The sequence below is a fragment of the Schistocerca nitens genome, chromosome 4 (assembly GCF_023898315.1).
Source record: "Schistocerca nitens isolate TAMUIC-IGC-003100 chromosome 4, iqSchNite1.1, whole genome shotgun sequence".
NCBI classification, from domain to species: Eukaryota; Metazoa; Arthropoda; class Insecta; order Orthoptera; family Acrididae; genus Schistocerca; species Schistocerca nitens.
In genome coordinates, this window is record NC_064617.1 from 534,589,676 (window position 1) to 534,608,187 (window position 18,512).

General features: G+C 42.2%; 1 protein-coding gene across 3 annotated transcripts in view; it reads right to left on the bottom strand.

Moving 5' to 3' along the window:
* Window positions 1-18,512, bottom strand: part of LOC126251967 (uncharacterized) — a 241,164-nt gene that overhangs the window by 52,500 nt on the left and 170,152 nt on the right. For 2 of the 3 annotated variants that reach the window (XM_049952733.1, XM_049952731.1), the window contains exon 5: window positions 10,331-10,465. The exons of the other annotated variant lie outside the window; for it this stretch is intronic. In XM_049952733.1, the coding sequence (XP_049808690.1) occupies window positions 10,331-10,465 (135 nt within the window). The remainder of the gene's footprint in view (window positions 1-10,330; window positions 10,466-18,512) is intronic. 3 annotated transcript variants of the gene reach the window in all.

The following is an 18,512-nucleotide window of genomic DNA, read 5'->3' on the forward strand; positions in this document are numbered from 1 at the left end:
TAAGAAAGTAAATCTAGCCTACAGTGCTAGTAATTTATGTAAAGTATCATGTTTATCTAAGAATAAGCGTAAAGTATGCATCTAGCTCTCCCAGTTTGTTTCACGTTTTACTATACATACTATTACACTACTATGAGTCATTCATTATTATTTCATTATCTTGTCTGGTCTGATCTTAAGTTGCTCTGATGAGTGTAAGTTTAACTTCCGATTGAAACAATAATTATTGTAAGGATTCAGCAAACCTTCTTTACGTCACTTACTATCCCTTACTATCCTGCAGTACCCAAAGCTAAATGTGGCCATTGTAATTGTACTAGCTGAGACTAGTGTGGTTTTGCGGACGGTTACTAAATTATTTCCAGTCTTAATACTCATTACTTGTATCTTCCGTTTAACAGAACCTGCACCGGTCTTATTTGTTTACGAAGTCAGATATTTTATTAGGTTACGCAGTGTGGATCATTTGTTCAAGATACATATGTAAACGCAACTACACAAGCTGAAACTACTCAGGAACTTTGCCTTATTATTAAGTACCGGTACTATCTTTGCCCATACTTCAAGCAAGTGCAGACTTGTTGTTTCTTGCTAAATCACATTTCTCTCTGTTGACACGAATTTATAGCCGAAACGAAAGATTTCATAAGCTCCCTGTTTTGAAATGTATTAAAATAATTTTAGAGGTCAGCCATATGTACGATGCATTAGAGCCATACACTGAACACGATGGTCCTCCCTGTGGGTAGCGCCACGTGGCAGTCCCGAGCCCGGTCTTCTTGCGACCGTACAGTCTCGTAACCACTGCTGACAGTAGTCATATACAGTGGCTACATTCGTGCCATGTCTTTCTGCAGTATCACAGAAGGAACATCCAGCTTCTCGTAGCAATATTACGACTTCGTTTAAACTCAGCGAGGTGATGGTAACGGCGTCTTTGTCGCATTAAGTGCATTCTTGACTAACATCAGCTCACCACGTCCAATATCATAGGTAACTAACGCTCACTACCGTTACAGCATTTTTTGAAACGAACTTGATTTGTAGCTTCATAGTGGCTCTACTAGCGCCGCTCTATTGCGACTGGCGCGAAATTGTAATAGACATCTGTCACATGTAGAAACATGCTTATCAACTTTCGTCAATGTCGCAAAACTCGTTCTTGGTATTGCAATTTTTTTCCAACACTGTATATAATTTTAAACAAAATTGGTTTACTCAACGATGTGTTGTATCGTTCTCTTCCTAGCAGTCGGTTTTAAAACAAGAAAGCTGTATTTATAGCTTACGGAATCTGAACCGTTATATACGTTTTCAGATTAAAACTATTCGAAATACTGTCATTGGAGCTACTATCCTCATGGGTGTAGCAGCTGGAGAGGTCTCTCTCTCTCTCATGCCCAACCGCTTTACTCGGTCATAATCGACTTCATTTGCCAATCAAAGTTTCGATGCAAGAACAACAAACAAGGCTCAAGATCAGAGAAGGGGGGAGGGGCGAATAGAAAATGGGCAGAGAGGTTGTGAGAAGACTGACCTCTCTGGTTATGTTAAGACACAAAACACATGATTATGGTTAGCGGAGAAGCCTCGTGCTGCGCCTGGAATGCCACTGCATGATCAGCAATATCCAGAGGCGCGTTACAGTTGCTACGTTTACAGTGAACGTTGTTCAAATGATCCACGATTTCATTGCCCAGCTAAAGACAGACGAAATCAACTACTTATGATTTCAACAAGATGGCGCTACTGCACGCACAGCTAACAACACTATGCGTCTTCTGGAAGTTTTTGTGGGAAGCGTTTTATCTCAAGAAGACTATGAGCCCGTCGCTCGCCGGAACTTACTCTACCACACTTTTATCTTTGGAGAGCAGCAAAATCTGTGTGTACCGTAATTGGCAACGCACAATATGTGATTTAAAACTGAAATAGCTTACTGTGTGAGAGGCATATCACACTCAGATCTGGAGACAGTGTTTTCGAATAAAATTATGCGAGTTCAGAGTAGTATAGATGCCCGTGTACGTTATATCTAATATATGTTGTAACTACGTAGCAACTTTCCAAACACCCTGTATGTACGTGCCACGCCAATGGCCGAGGGCCTTCCCATGGTTATCACTGCTGTTGCTCTTCCATTGTTACCAGAAACGGTCATTCGTTAGTGGCAAATGGTCACGAGACACGACAGTGTGCTGGAGTGTCCTCAAGCGCTAAAGCACTTTTTACTTACTGAGTGTGCTGGTAAACATTCAGATCTTGTGATATCGTCATTTTTTGTCAATTTTGTATGTTCTACTGTCCGTTCTTGCAGCTGTCACGTGAAAATGTCACAATACGCGGAACTGGCCAATTGTGTAAATTTATACTAATGTACAGGGTGAGTCACTAACTACTTCCACCTAGAACAGCTCCGAAAGTATGATAGCAGCTGAAAAGTGCCGGCCGAGGTGGCCGAGCGGTTCTAGGCGTTACAGTCTGGAACCGTGCGATCGCTACGGTCGCAGGTTCGAATCCTGCCTCGGGCATGGCTGTGTGTGATGTCCTTAGGTTAGTTAGGTTTAAGTAGGTCTAAGTTCTAGGGGACTGATGACCTCAGAAGTTAAGTCCCATAGTGCTCAGAGCCATTTGAACCATTTTTGAAGCTGAAAAGTTTGTGGGACGAATGTTGCCTGGGACAACGGGGCCCATAATATGACGTTGGTGTATTGTTGCTGGGGGGGGGGGGGTCGCGTCGGAGGTATGAAGGTCAACTTTTTTTTTTTAGTGGGATGCTATAGTTTGGTACATATTTTCTGATAGCGGCTATCGAGACGAATCCAATGATGTATAACAGTAAGGTCTTTGAAGGTCAACGAAGGTTAAAAAGGTGGCATGAACGTCCATTCACAGAAGGTGTTCAAAGTGATGACCATTGGTATAAATGCAGTGCTGCAATCTTCTTGATTCAGTGGTATTCCGTATCACTGCATCACTTATCGAAGCACTGCGCTGACAATTCTCTCTCGTATATCGTGCAAATAATAAACATTCGCCGAATACGGCGTATCCATCAAACGTACCATTCGACGGTATCGCAATACAACACTAATAGAAACGGTAAGACTAATATCGACGAATCAAGCGAATGTGAATGATGTATTCATTCGAAGAACAAATCAATATGTTTCTCATTTACGAAGAATGCCAACGAAATTCAGTCAGAGCTAGAGACTTATATGCAGAAAGATATCCTCAACGTACTCACCCTACACGTCGTACATTTAAATATGTGCATGATAAATTGAGAACAACCTAATCTTTAACGTACTGGAAACATATCTGGCAAAGGAAATTTAGTAACGAGGAAACAGAAATTGGTATTCTTGCCATTGTGGTACGAGATCCTTGTGTTGTTGTTGTGGTCTTCAGTCCTGAGACTGGTTTGATGCAGCTCTCCATGCTACTCTATCCTGTGCAAGCTTCTTCATCTCCCAGTACCTACTGCAACCTACATCCTTCTGAATCTGCTTAGTGTATTCATCTCTTGGTCTCCCCCTACGATTTTTACCCTCCACGCTGCCCTCCAATACTAAATTGGTGATCCCTTGATGCCTCAGAACATGTCCTACCAACCGGTCCCTTCTTTTTGTCAAGTTGTGTCACAAACTCCTCTTCTCCCCAATTCTATTCAATACCTCCTCATTAGTTATGTGATCTACCCATCTAATCTTCAACATTCCTCTGTAGCACCACATTTCGAAAGCTTTTATTCTCTTCTTGTCCAAACTATTTATCGTCCATGTTTCACTTCCATACATGGCTACACTCCATACAAATACTTTCAGAAAAGACTTCCTGACACTTAAATCTATACTCGATGTTAACAAATTTCTCTTCTTGAGAAACGCTTTCCTTGCCAGTGCCAGTCTACATTTTATATCCTCTCTGCTTCGACCATCATCAGTTATTTTGCTCCCCAAATAGCAAAACTCCTTTACTACTTTAAGTGTCTCATTTCCTAATCTAATACCCTCAACATCACCCGACTTAATTCGACTACATTCCATTATCCTCGTTTTGCTTTTGTTGATGTTCATCTTATATCCTCCCTTCAAGACACCATCCATTCCGTTCAACTACTCTTCCAAGTCCTTTGCTGTCTCTGACAGAATTACAATGTCATCGGCGAACCTCAAAGTTTTTATTTCTTCTCCATGGATTTTAATACCTACTCCGAATTTTTCTTTTGTTTCCTTTACTGCTTGCTCAATATACAGATTGAATAACATCGGGGAGAGGCTACAACCCTGTCTTACTCCCTTTCATGTCCCTCGACTCTTATAACTGCCATCTGGTTTCTGTACAAATTGTAAATAGCCTTTCGCTCCTTGTATTTTACCCCTGCCACCTTTAGAATTTGAAAGAGAGTATTCCAGTCAACATTGTCAAAAGCTTTCTCTAAGTCTACAAATGCTAGAATCGTAGGTTTGCCTTTCCTTAATCTTTCTTCTAAGGTAAGTCGTAAGGTCAGTATTGCCTCACGTGTTCCAGTATTTCTACGGAATCTAAACTGATCTTCCCCGAGGTCGGCTTCTACTTGTTTTTCCATTCGTCTATAAAGAATTCGTGTTAGTATTTTGCAGCTGTGGCTTATTAAACTGATTGTTCGGTAATTCTCACATCTGTCAAAACCTACTGTCTTTGGGATTGGAATTATTATATTCTTCTTGAAGTCTGAGGGTATTTCGCCTGTCTCATACATCTCACCAGATGGTAGAGTTTTGTCAGGACTGGTTCTCCCAAGGCCGTCAGTAGTTCCAATGGATTGTTGTCTACTCCCGGGGCCTTGTTTCGACTCAGGTCTTTCAGTGCTCTGTCAAACTCTTCACGCAGTATCGTATCTCCCATTTCATCTTCATCTACATCCTCTTCCATTTCCATAATATTGTCCTCAAGTACAACGCCCTTGTATAGAACCTCTATATACTCCTTCCACCTTTCTGCTTTCCCTTCTTTGCTTAGAACTGGGTTTCCATCTGAGCTCTTGATATTCATACAAGTGGTTCTCTTTTCTCCAAAGGTCTCTAATTTTCCTGTAGGCAGTGTATATCTGACCCCTAGTGAGATAAGCCTCTACATCCTTACATTTATCCTCTAGCCATCCCTGCTTAGCCATTTTGCACATCCTGGCGATCTCATTTTTGAGACGTTTGTATTCCTTTTTGCCTGCTTCATTTACTGCATTTTTATATTTTCTCCTTTCATCAATTAAATTCAATATTTCTTCTGTTACCTAAGGATTTCTACTAGCCCTCGTCTTTTTACCTACTTGATCCTCTGCTGCCTTCACTACTTCATCCCTCAAAGCTACCCATTGTTCTTCTACTGTATTTCTTTCCCCCATTCCTGTCAATTGTTCCCTTATGCTCTCCCTGAAACTCTGTACAACCTCTGGTTCTTTCAGTTTATCCAGGTCCCATCTCCTTAAATTCCCACCTTTTTGCAGTTTCTTCAGTTTTAATCTACAGGTCATAACCAATAGATTGTGGTCAGAGTCCACAACTGCCCCTGGAAATGTCTTACAATTTAAAGCCTGGTTCCTAAATCTCTGTCTTACCATTATATAATCTATCTAATACCTTTTAGTATCTCCAGGGTTCTTCCATGTATACAACCTTCTATCATGATTCTTAAACCAAGTGTTAGCTATGATTAAGTTGTGCTCTGTGCAAAATTCTACCAGGCGGCTTCCTCTTTCATTTCTTAGCCCCAATCCATATTCACCTACTACGTTTCCTTCTCTCCCTTTTCCTACACTCGAATTCCAGTCACCAATGACTATTAAATTTTCGTCTCTCTTCACTATCTGAATGATTTCTTTTATTTCATCATACATTTCTTCAATTTCTTCGTCATCTGCAGAGCTAGTTGGCATATAAACTTGTACTACTGTAGTAGGTGTGGGCTTCGTATCTATCTTGGCCACAATAATGCGTTCACTAAGCTGTTTGTATTAGCTTAGCCGCGTTCCTATTTTCCTATTCATTATTAAACCTACTCCTGCATTACCCCTATTTGACTTTGTGTTTATAACCCGGTAGTCACCTGACCAGAAGTCTTGTTCCTCCTGCCACCGAACTTCACTAATTTCCACTATATCTAACTTTAACCTATCCATTTCCCTTTTCAAATTTTCTAACCTACCTGCCCGATTAAGGGACCTGACATTCCACGCTCCGATCCGTAGAACGCCAGTTTTCTTTCTCCTGATAACGACATCCTCTTGAGTTGTCCCCGCCCAGAGATCCGAATGGGGGACTATTTTACCTCCGGAATATTTTACCCAAGAGGACGCCATCATCATTTAATCATACAGTAAAGCTGCATGCCCTCGGGAAAAATTACGGCCGTAGTTTCCCCTTGCTTTCAGCCGTTCGCAGTACCAGCACAGCAAGGCCGTTTTGGTTATTGTTACAAGGCCAGATCAGTCAATCATCCAGACTGTTGCCCTTGCAACTTCTGAAAAGGCTGCTGCCCCTCTTCAGGAACCACACGTTTGTCTCGCCTCTCAACAGATACCCCTCCGTTGTGGTCGTACCTACGGTACGGCTATCTGTATTGCTGAGGCACGCAAGCCTCCCCACCAACGGCAAGGTCCATGGTTCATGGGGGGGGGGGGGGGGGGTGTACAAAACTATAGCATCCCATTTAAAAAGCAAAGTTGACCTTCATATCTCTAAGGCGACCGCACCTAGCAACAAAAAACCAACGTCATATTATGGCCTCGTTTGTTCCATGCAACTTTTGTCCCACAAACTTTTCAGCTCCTATCATACTTTCGGAGTTATTCTAGGTGGCAACACTTAGTAGCTCGCCCTGTGTAAAGGCAAGTCGTTGTTTAGCGTTGTTACCAAAAATCTCTAAAAGTTTTTGAACAATTTACTTCACATTTTTACACGCTAGTTTAACGAACATTTGGGCAGACATTGGCTTTTTTGGTATACATAAATATATATTTGATATATGAAGGGGAAACATTGTTACCGAAAATCACGGAGAGTTCTTGACTTATCTAATACAAATTCTTGTGCGATACTCTAATGAACAGGCGGACGGACATACGCTATACAATGAAACGTTGTGAAAACATATATAAGAACATTCGGAAGAGAAACAACAAATAAACGATTGAAAGTACCACGTTTTAATTTCGACATGACACAGTAACTTGTGTTAACTGCATACCACGTTTACGTTTTAGGTTATAAACATTGCTAAATGTGACCACCTTTTGCATTCACGACACTCTGGAATCGGGCTAGAGATAACATTTCACAGTTGTTCGAAGCATTTTTCGAACGGTGGACCATGGAATGTTCAGCTGTCGTGATGCAGCCTGAACATCGCACATTTCGTCCAGCATTCTCAGCCATGGAATCAGTAACTTCTTCAACAGTTTGTGGCGAACTGGCTGTCGGCCTCTCTCATGACAATTCCCAAATCGCGAGTTAATTCGAACTTCCAAATCATGTTCTTCAACCCCAGTGCAGAAAGAGGGCCTCTTGGTATTTCTTTAATGTGTCGATTCTCGCGAAGAGCAGCAGCACTGTTGCTGTTGTTTTGAGAAAACAGCTTTACGAGTAAAGCCCGACTCACCTTATCCAAATCCATGGTGTCTGTATGCAACTCTAGTGGACACTGATGCTCGTGTTTCATCCCTCCGCCTCCGCCACGGTACCAGTACCGGCTTCTAATGGCAAGTTACGACACAAGCACTATTAACAAAGCAAATGCTGCACTGCAGAGTCTCAACACCATTCGTGTAAAGTTGTGTACCAACATGGTTAACAGTTTTCCCTCTACACTGGCTCAAGTAGTGCAACTTTAATTGTAACCACCCGGCATTTGACCGATTTACTTCAGATTTTTACATGATACTCTCATGAACATTCGGCGGCATATAGGCTATATACATATTTTAAATGCAATATATTATGGGACAATATTGTTACTGAACATCTTGATAAATTCTTGAATAATTTACTTCAAATTTTTACACACTATAGTAATGAACATTCAGTCGGACAAACGCTACATTTTTTTTAACGAAAATGAGGGTGTTTTCACTTAAAATCGACTGCGTGACAAAAATGCTGTGCTGTGCTGTGGAAATGTGCGGTTTCATTTTATTTCTCGCACTCACTTTGAACTACTACAGTGTACTCAATGAAGTGCTGTTTTATTTTCTTACTCGTCGTCAGTTTTACAGGAAACAGTGACTTGTATTTATGGTTTATCGGCTTATGATTAGATTACTACTGAGCTGTGTTACTGCTAACCACAGCTACTCAAAGCTGCTAGGAAACTAGGGATCTTTGCTGATGGACAAACTTGTGGTTGGTACATAATTTCAATTTCAACTAAAGAACAAATTTCAGAATAACAATATAAAATTTTAATTCGGACCTTTGTCCTCTTACGAAAATATACAACTGGATTTCATAAATGGCAGAAGCTTCTACTTAAATTATTTACACCCGTTTAGCAATTGAATTTAACAAATGTAAAAGCAAACAAATTCAGAATCTTAAAAACTTTTATTTAAATCAGTTGCTTGCTGCTTCAACAAACGAAAAGAGCAGCTCTTAAAAAAATGACTGGATCAAGTTGCCTTGTAAACATTTTCGTGAGAAAGGGTTAACAACACCAACAGAAATACAGCAATAATAGAACGTTTAAGCGAATCGCCTAGTTGGCCAGGACTCCACACGGACCCACGGTGAGGTTGCTGTCAAGCAGGACGCCAACACCACTGTGAGGGAAGCAACGGCCGGGTCCACGCAGCAAGGCAAACTGACAACCGGCCAGACCAGAATGAGCGCTTCCGAAATCTATAAAAAACTAAAACTGAATTTAGAATACACAATGACGGACCAAATACACACAAACGAATACTACATTAGTACAGGACCCAAAGAGGGCGTAAGAGTAAGACGGGCAGTCTCAAGTGACAACGTCCGATGCTACAAAAGGCCTTTTAAAGCTTATCAGTGATCAAAATGAAACTGACGTAACAAAAGCTCTGTCCTTCACATCAAAGAAATTCTAAAACCAATACTGGGTGAAGAGCACACTAATTAACATACTACATTAAATTAACATTGCAAGGAACCTTTAAAACAAACAGTAAAACTCTAATTAGACTCCGCTCCGCGGAAACAGCACTTCGAAGCCTCAGACTTCGTAAGCTCCGTATAACACTCTCTTATTCAGAACCATCCTTAACGGATCTCCGGTAGATATAACACGTCACATAAGCTTCACAAATCTTTACAGGTTAACAGCAGACTACGAATCATACGTAACTTAACGCTTCCAGTTGCGCGATGGGATGTCCAGCATGAGGTGACGGACCCGCCACCGTCTCGCACGCAGGCGCTCCGACGAATCACCGCCGTCCACCCGGCGCGCGGCAAAAGGGCGAGGACGGCGAGGCCCGGCACAGCGGATAGAGACGACGGCCTGCCTTCACAACATGTTGCCTCGTTGAACGCCGACCGGAGAGAGAGCACTCGGCCACACTCCAAGCCCGAAAACCAAAGGCAAGTGGAGCATAACTAGCATAACTAGAGCCAGTCGCCACGGCTCAACTACTACGGAATCCGAATCGCCCGGAAGTTTGTAACCCTACCCATTCGTAGCTTAAAGCTATGCGTATTGCTGTCAAAAAAGCTACTAACCTCACAGATCCAACAGCTAGTCTCTCTCATACCCCGTATATCAATGATCGCAACCGATTTACCCACTCATTTTAGTCAGCTCCAGTTCCCCATAACGATTCTGATGCGGTATAAAAAATGAGGCTCGAGGTCAAAGAGAGAGCAGAAAAGGAGAAGGAGAAGAGAGACGGTGAAGGGAGGAAATGGACTTAGAGAGTGGGAAGGAGAACAGAGAAGGAGTAGGAGAAGGAGAGGGAGAGAGAGGAGGAGATGGACAGAGACAAGCGCAGGGAGGAAGAAGAGGAGGAGGAGGAGGAGGAGGAGTTGGGCAGAGAGAATGGGAAGTAGGTTTTGCAGAGAGAGACTGGGGGAGGAGGAGGAATAGATAGTCAAAGGGGCAGGAACAGAAGGACAAAGAGGAGTGGGAAGGAGTTTACGATGTATATCCAATTGACATACATATTTAGCACTTGCAAAGCATTGCCAGTTTCGCTAGTAAACAATATTCAACATACAGTACAAGTCGGAAATATTTCAAGAATTTTGTACGACTATGGCACCTACCCATACGATAAAAATAGTGCTTACAAATGCTCAAGTGCACCAGGGCAGACGGGAGCGCTCACCTTGTCCCAGCATGACGCGCAGCCCGTGCTGGGTGGAGATGTTGGTGAGGTCGTACTGGGCCAGCTCCACGTCGCCGGTGAGGACGCGCGCCGTGTCCGGCCAGCGGTACACCATGTCGCTCTCGCCGTAGCCGTCTGCAGCAGCCAGCACCACACACCACTCTGGAGGCAACCTCTGCGGCAGCTCACACTCCAGTTAAAACTGGCACGCAGCTCGCAATGTCGGCGTCACACAACAGTCCGTCTATATCTCCAACACTTAAATATTCTAGTACATGAGCGTGCCTGAAAATTATCTCTACAATGTTACTTTAACAACGTTAAAACTATATTAGAGTATAAAATATGACTCTCCCGAAAGCTTTATTTCCATATTTATAAACATCAATGCCTTCCCCGTGAACAGTGGACCTTGCCGTTGGTGGGGAGGCTTGCGTGCCTCAGCGATACAGATAGCCGTACCGTAGGTGCAACCACAACGGAGGGGTATCTGTTGAGAGGCCAGACAAACGCGTGGTTCCTGAAGAGGGGCAGCAGCCTTTTCAGTAGTTGCAGGGGCAACAGTCTGGATGATTTATTGATCTGGCCTTGTAACAATAACCAAAACGGCCTTGCTGTGCTGGTAATGCGCACGGTTGAAAGCAAGGGGAAACTACAGCCGTCATTTTTCCCGAGGGCATGCAGCTTTACTGTATGGTTAATGATGATGGCGTCCTCTTGGGTAAAATATTCCGGAGGTAAAATAGTCCCCCATTCGGATCTCCGGGCGGGGACTACACAAGAGGACGTCGTTATCAGGAGAAAGAAAACTGGCGTTCTACGGATCGGAGCAGGTAGGTTAGAAAATTTAAAAAGGGAAATGGATATGTTAAAGTTAGATATAGTGGGAATTAGTGACGTTCGGTGGCAGGAGGAACAAGACTTCTGGTCAGGTGACTACCGGGTTATAAACACAAAGTCAAATAGGGGTAATGCAGGAGTAGGTTTAATAATGAATAGGAAAATAGGAACGCGGCTAAGCTAATACAAACAGCTTAGTGAACGCATTATTGTGGCCACGATAGACACGAAGCCCACGCCTACTACAGTAGTACAAGTTTATATGCCAACTAGCTCTGCAGATGACGAAGAAATTGAAGAAATGTATGATGAAATAAAAGAAATTATTCAGTTAGTGAAGGGGGACAAAAATTTAATAGTCATGGGTGACTGGAATTCGGTAGTAGGAAAAGGGAGAGAAGGAAACGTAGTAGGTGAATATGGATTGGGGGTAAGAAATGAAAGAGGAAGCCGCCTGGTAGAATTTTGCACAGAGCACAACTTAATCATAGCTAACACTTGGTTCAAGAATCATAAAAGAAGGTTGTATACATGGAAGAAGCCTGGAGATACTGACAGATTTCAGATAGATTATATAATGGTAAGACATAGATTTAGGAACCAGGTTTTAAATTGTAAGACATTTCCAGGGGCAGATGTGGACTCTGACCACAATCTATTGGTTATGAACTGTAGATTAAAACTGAAGAAACTGCAAAAAGGTGGGAATTTAAGGAGATGAGACCTGGATAAACTGACTAAACCAGAGGTTGTACAGAGTTTCAGAGAGAGCGTAAGGGAACAAATGGCAGGAATGGGGGAAAGAAATAAAGTAGAAGAAGAATGGGTAGCTTTGAGGGATGAAGTAGTGAAGGCAGCAGAGGATCAAGTAGGTAAAAAGACGAGGGCTAGTAGAAATCCTTAGGTAACAGAAGAAATATTGAATTTAATTGATGAAAGGAGAAAATATAAAAATGCAGTAAATGAAGCAGGCAAAAAGGAATACAAACGTCTCAAAAATGAGATCGACAGGAAGTGCAAAATGGCTAAGCAGGGATGGCTAGAGGATAAATGTAAGGATTTAGAGGCTTATCTCACTAGGGGTCAGATAGACACTGCCTACAGGAAAATTAGAGACCTTTGGAGAAAAGAGAATCACTTGCATGAATATCAAGAGCTCAGATGGAAACCCAGTTCTAAGCAAAGAAGGGAAAGCAGAAAGGTGGAAGGAGTATATAGAGGTTCTATACAAGGGCGTTGTACATGAGGACAATATTATGGAAATGGAAGAGGATGTAGATGAAGATGAAATGGGAGATATGATACTGCGTGAAGAGTTTGACAGAGCACTGAAAGACCTGAGTCGAAACAAGGCCCCGGGAGTAGACAACATTCCATTAGAACTACTGACGGCCTTGGCAGAGCCAGTCCTGACAAAACTCTACCATCTGGTGAGATGTATGAGACAGGCGAAATACCCTCAGACTTCAAGAAGAATATAATAATTCCAATCCCAAAGAAAACAGGTGTTGACAGATGTGAAAATTACCGAATTATCAGTTTAATAGGTCACGGCTCCAAAATAATAACGCGAATTCTTTACAGACGAATGGAAAAACTAGTAGAAGCCAACCTTGGGGAAGATCAGTTTGGATTCCGTAGAAATATTGCAACACGTGAGGCAATACTGACCCTGCGGCTTATCTTAGAAGCTAGATTAAGGAAAGGCAAACCTACATTTCTAGCATTTGTAGACTTAGAGAAAGCTTTTGACAATGTTAACTGGAATACTCTCTTTCAAATTCTAAAGGTGGCAGGGGTAAAATATAGGGAGCGAAAGGCTATTTACAATTTGTATAGAAACCAGATGGCAGTTATAAGGGTCGAGGGGTATGAAAGGGAAGCAGTGGTTGGGAAGGGATTGAGACAGGGTTGTAGCCTCTCCCCGATGTTATTCAATCTGTATATTGAGCAAGCAGTGAAGGAAACAAAAGAAAAATTCGGAGTAGGTATTAAAATCCATGGAGAAGAAATAAAAACTTTGAGGTTCGCCGATGACATTGTAATTCTGTCAGAGACAGCAAAGGACTTGGAAGAGCAGTTGAACGGAATGGATAGTGTCTTGAAGGGAGGATATAAGATGAACATCAACAAAAGCAAAACGAGGATAATGGAATGTGGTCAAATTAAGTCGGGGGATGTTGAGGGTATTAGATTAGGAAATGAGACACTTATAGTAGTAAAGGAGATTTGCTATTTGGGGAGCAAAATAACTGATGATGGTTGAAGTAGAGAGGATATAAAATGTAGACTGGCAATGGGAAGGAAAGCGTTTATGAAGAAGAGAAATTTGTTAACATCGAGTATAGATTTAAGTGTCAGGAAGTCGTTTCTGAAAGTATTTGTATGGAGTGTAGCCATGTATGGAAGTGAAACATGGACGATAAAAAGTTCAGACAAGAATAGAATAGAAGCTTTCGAAATGTGGTGCTACAGAAGAATGCTGAAGATTGGATGGGGAGATTAGATTGGGGAGAAGAGAAGTTTGTGGCACAACTTGTCTAGAAGAAGGGATCGGTTGGTAGGACATGTTCTGCGGCATGAAGGGATCACCAATTTAGTATTGGAGGGCAGCGTGGAGGGTAAAAATCGTAGAGGGAGACCAAGAGATGAAAACACCAAGCAGATTCAGAAGGATGTAGGTTGCAGTAGGTACTGGGAGATGAAGAAGCTTGCACAGGATAGAGTAGCATGGAAAGCTGCATCAAACCAGTCTCAGGACTGAAGACCACAACAACAACAACAACAACAACAAACGTCAATGCGTGCACCCCAAGTACGGGATGGCACCCCACGGGAAGCAGTTTGATGGTGTGAGGTTGATTGACGGAGGCGGCGATCGAATCTCATCACCACTTCTAATCCACCTATCCATAAATTTCTCATAATGAAGCTGATAGTCATTCAAGGAGCAGTGAGGTGGTACCGCGTCCTGATCAGATACGGCGTCACGTTGCAGGTATTCAGTTTCTCTGCCAGGAGAAAGAGAAGAGTGGTAAAAACCGACTTCAGGGAAGATCAGTTTGGATTCCGGAGAAATGTACGAACACTCTTGGCAATACTGACCCTACGACTTCTCATAGACGATAGGTTAAGGAAAGGCAAACCTACGAGAAATGTTGACTGGAATACACTCTTTGAAATCCCGAGGGTAGCAGGGGTAAAATACAGGGAGCAAAAGGCTATTTACATCTTGTACAGAAACCAGAAGGAGTCGAGGGCATGAAAGGGAAGCAGTAGTTGAGAAGGGAATGAGATAGTGTTGTAGCATATCCCCAGTATTATTCAATCTTTACATTGAACAATCAGTAAAGGGAACCAAAGAAAAAGTTGTTGTAGGAATTAAAGCTCAGGGAGTATAAATAGAAACTTTGTTTGCCGATAACATTGTAATTCTGTCGGAGACAGCAGAGGACTTGGACGAACGCTTGAACGGAATGGACAATATCTTGAAAGGACGATACAAGATGGACATCAAGAAAAGCAAAATAACAATAATGGAATATAGTGGAATTAAATCAGATGATACTGAGGGAATCAGCTTAGAAAATGAGACACTTAAAGCAGTAAATGAGTCTTGCTATTTGGACAGCAAAAGAATAGATGATGTATGAAGTAGAGAGGATATATAGAACGTAGACTGCCAATAGCAAGAAAAGCATTTCTGAAGAGGAGAAATTTGCTAAGATCGAGTATAGATTTAAGTGTCAGTAAGTCCTTTCTGAAAATATTTATATGGAGTGTAGCCATGCACGGAAGTGAAACATGGACAACAAACAGTTTAGACAAGAAGAGAATAGAAGCTTTCGAAATATGGTGCTACAGAAGAATGCTGAAGATTAGATGGGTAGTTCACGTAATAAACCAGGAAGTACTGAATAGAACTGGGGAGGAAAGAAATTTGTGTCACAACCTGACTGGAAGAAGGCACTGGTTGGTAACACATTCTGAGACATCGAGAGATCGCCAGTTTAGACAAGAAGAGAATAGAAGCTTTCGAAATATGATGCTACAGAAGAATGCTGAAGATTAGATGGGTAGTTCACGTAATAAACCAGGAAGTACTGAATAGAACTGGGGAGGAAAGAAATTTGTGTCACAACCTGACTGGAAGAAGGGACTGGTTGCTAACACATTTTGAGACATAGAGAGATCGCCAGTTTAGTACTGGAGGGAAGAGGGAAGTGTGTGGTGAGGGGGCGTAGAGGGAGAGCAAGAAATGAATACAGTAAGCAAATTCATAAGGCTAAAGGTTGGAGTAGTTACTCGGGGATGAAGAGGCTCTTGTAACATTTACAGGTAAACATGACTTTTGACGCTATTCTTGCTGAAAAAAGAAAGAACTGCTGATGTAATTTTGCAAGAGTCCGCCTCACACATTGGCCTTGGAACTCTCTTTCCATTTCACGTGAACATGAAAGCACTCTAAACCCCTTTCTAATATTTTTGGGTAACTGCATGTGTTTTTTGACCTGCCAAATCTGAAACATGACGTTGGTTTATTGAAGACAGTCATTCCAGCCAAATAATGCGATGTGCGGAAACTGTAATGTTGTGCAACTGGGTGACAATAATTGAATCGTGATCACTGAATGCCACTAGTGTTGTCGGGATGTCACTTCTGACAAGAGATTATATATATCCACGAAGCTGTGGGACGGATTCTCCAGTATCACGGCAAGCACAGAATCAAGAAAAGTTTCATAAGAGGAACATTATTATTTGTAGCTTTTCGTGCAACACTCCCTAATGACATCGTTCCAGGAGCCGCCAGTGTGCATTCCGTGTGCATTCCGGGGGGAGTCATTCCGGACGTGGAATGGGTGCTTCCGGATGCCATGAAGAGTACAGGGTGCAGCCAACTGCAGGTGGTGGCTCATGTCGGTGCCAATGACATGTGTCGATTTGGATCGGAGCAGATTCTGTCTGGTTTCGGGCGGATAGCGGAAATGGTAAAGACTGACAGTCTTTCTTCCCAGATTACGGCGAAGCTCCCCATCTGCAGCATCGTCGATAGAACCAACTGTGGTCCTTTGGTGCAGAGCCGAGTGGAGGGTCTGAATCAGAGGCTCAGGCGGTTCTGTGACCGTGTAGGCTGCAGATTCCTTGACCTGCGCCATCGGGTGGTGGGTTTCCGGGTTCTGCTTAATAGGTCATGCGTCCACTACACACAGGAGGCGGCTACACGGGTAGCGGGGGCTGTATGGAAGGGACTGGGCGGTTTTTTAGGTTAGAGGGTCTAAGGGATCCACAGAAGGGCCGTCTGTCTAAAAGTGGGCAGTTAAAACACAGTAAGGTAGTTGTAGAAACGATTGGTATTGTAGTTGTAACTTGTAGCTGTGTTGGGAAAGAACCAGAGCTCCAAGCCCCAATAGAAAGCACTGAAGCTCAAATAGTTGTAGGTACAGAGAGCTGGCTAAAGCCGGAAATAAGTTCAGCCGAAATATTTCAAACGATCTAATAGTGTTCAGAAAGGATAGATTAAATACAGTTGGTGGTGGATTAGTTATTGCTGTCAGAGGTAGTTTGCCTTGTAGCGAAATTGAAGTAGATAGTTCGGGTGAAATAGTATGGGTAGAGGTTATACCTGACAATTTTACTAAACTATTAATTGGATCGTTTTACCGACCCCCCGACTCAGAACAGTTCAAATAAAACTTGAGTCTCATTTCAAATAAGTACCCCGCTCATACAATTATAGTTGGTTGTGACTTCAATCTAACCTCGTTAGGCTGGAAAAATTATACGTTTAAAGCCGGCGGCAGGCATAAAACATCGTCCGAAATTGGACTGAATGCTTTCTCAGAAAATTATTTTGAACAATTAGTTCATGAGCCCACTTGAAGCGTAAATGGTTGCGAAAGCATACTTGACCTTTTAGCAACAAATAATCCTGGACAAACAGTGAGTGTTGTGACGAATACAGGAATCAGCGACCTCAAGGCAGTTGCTGCTAGGCTGAATACCGTAACACCTACAACCATCAAAAAGAAATTCAAAGTATATCTATTTAAAAAAGCTGATAAAAATGCTCTTAACGCCTTTTTAAGAGTCAGTCTTCACTCCTTCCGATCTGATCACGTAAGTGTAGAAAACGTGTGGAATGTTTTCAAAGAGATAGTATCAACAGCAATTGAGAGATATATACCACATAAATTAATAAGTGATGGTACTGATCCCCCATGGTACACAAAACTGGTCAGATCGTTGTTGCAGAAGCAACGAAAAAAGCATGCCAAATTTAAAAGATCGCAAAATCCCCAAGATTGGCAAAGTTTTACAGAAGTTCCAAATATAGCGCGTACTTCAATGCGAGATGCTTTTAATAATTTCCACAACGAAATGCTGTCTCAAAATCTGGCAGAAAACCCAAAGAGATTCTGGTCATGCATAAAGCACACCAGTGGCAAGACGCAATCAACACCTTCACTGCGCGATGACAACGGTGAAGTCACTGATGACAGTGCCACTAAAGCAGAGTTATTAAACACGATTTCCCGAAACTCCTTCACCAAAGAAGACGAAGTAAATATTCCTGAATTCCAATCAAGAACAACTGCCAAGATGAGAAACATAGAAGTAGATATCCTCGGTGTAACAAAGCAGCTTAAATCACTTAATAAAGGCAAGGCCTCCGGTCCAGATTGTATGCCATTCAGGTTCCTCTCAGAGTATGCTGATAAAATAGCTCCATATTTAGCAATTATATACAACCACTCGCTCACAGAAAGATCCGTACCTAAAGACTGGAAAATTGCTCAAGTCACACCAATACCCAGAAAGGGAAGTAGGAGTAATCCGCTGAATTGCAGGCCTATATGACTAACGTCGATTTGCAGTAGGGTTTTAGAACATATACTGTATTCGAACATTATGAAGTACCTCGAAGAAAACGATTTATTGACATATAGTCAGCACGGGTTCAGAAAATATCGTTCTTGTTAAACACAACTAGCTCTTTATACTCATGAAGTAATAAGTGTTATATACAGGGGATGTCAAATTGATTCCACACCGTTCCTCACAAGCGTCTTCTAACCAAACTGCGCGCCTATGGAGTATCGCCTCAGTTGTGCGACTGGATTCGTGATTTCGTGTCAGAAAAGTCACAGTAAGTAGTAATAGACGGAAAGTCATCGAGTAAAACAGAAGTAATATCCGGCGTTCCCCAAGGAAGTGTTTAGGCCCTATATTGTTCCTGATCTATATTAACAACATAGGAGACAATCTGAGTAGCCGTCTTAGATTGTTTGCAGATGATGCTGTCATTTACCGTCTTGTAAAGTCATCAGATGATCAAAAC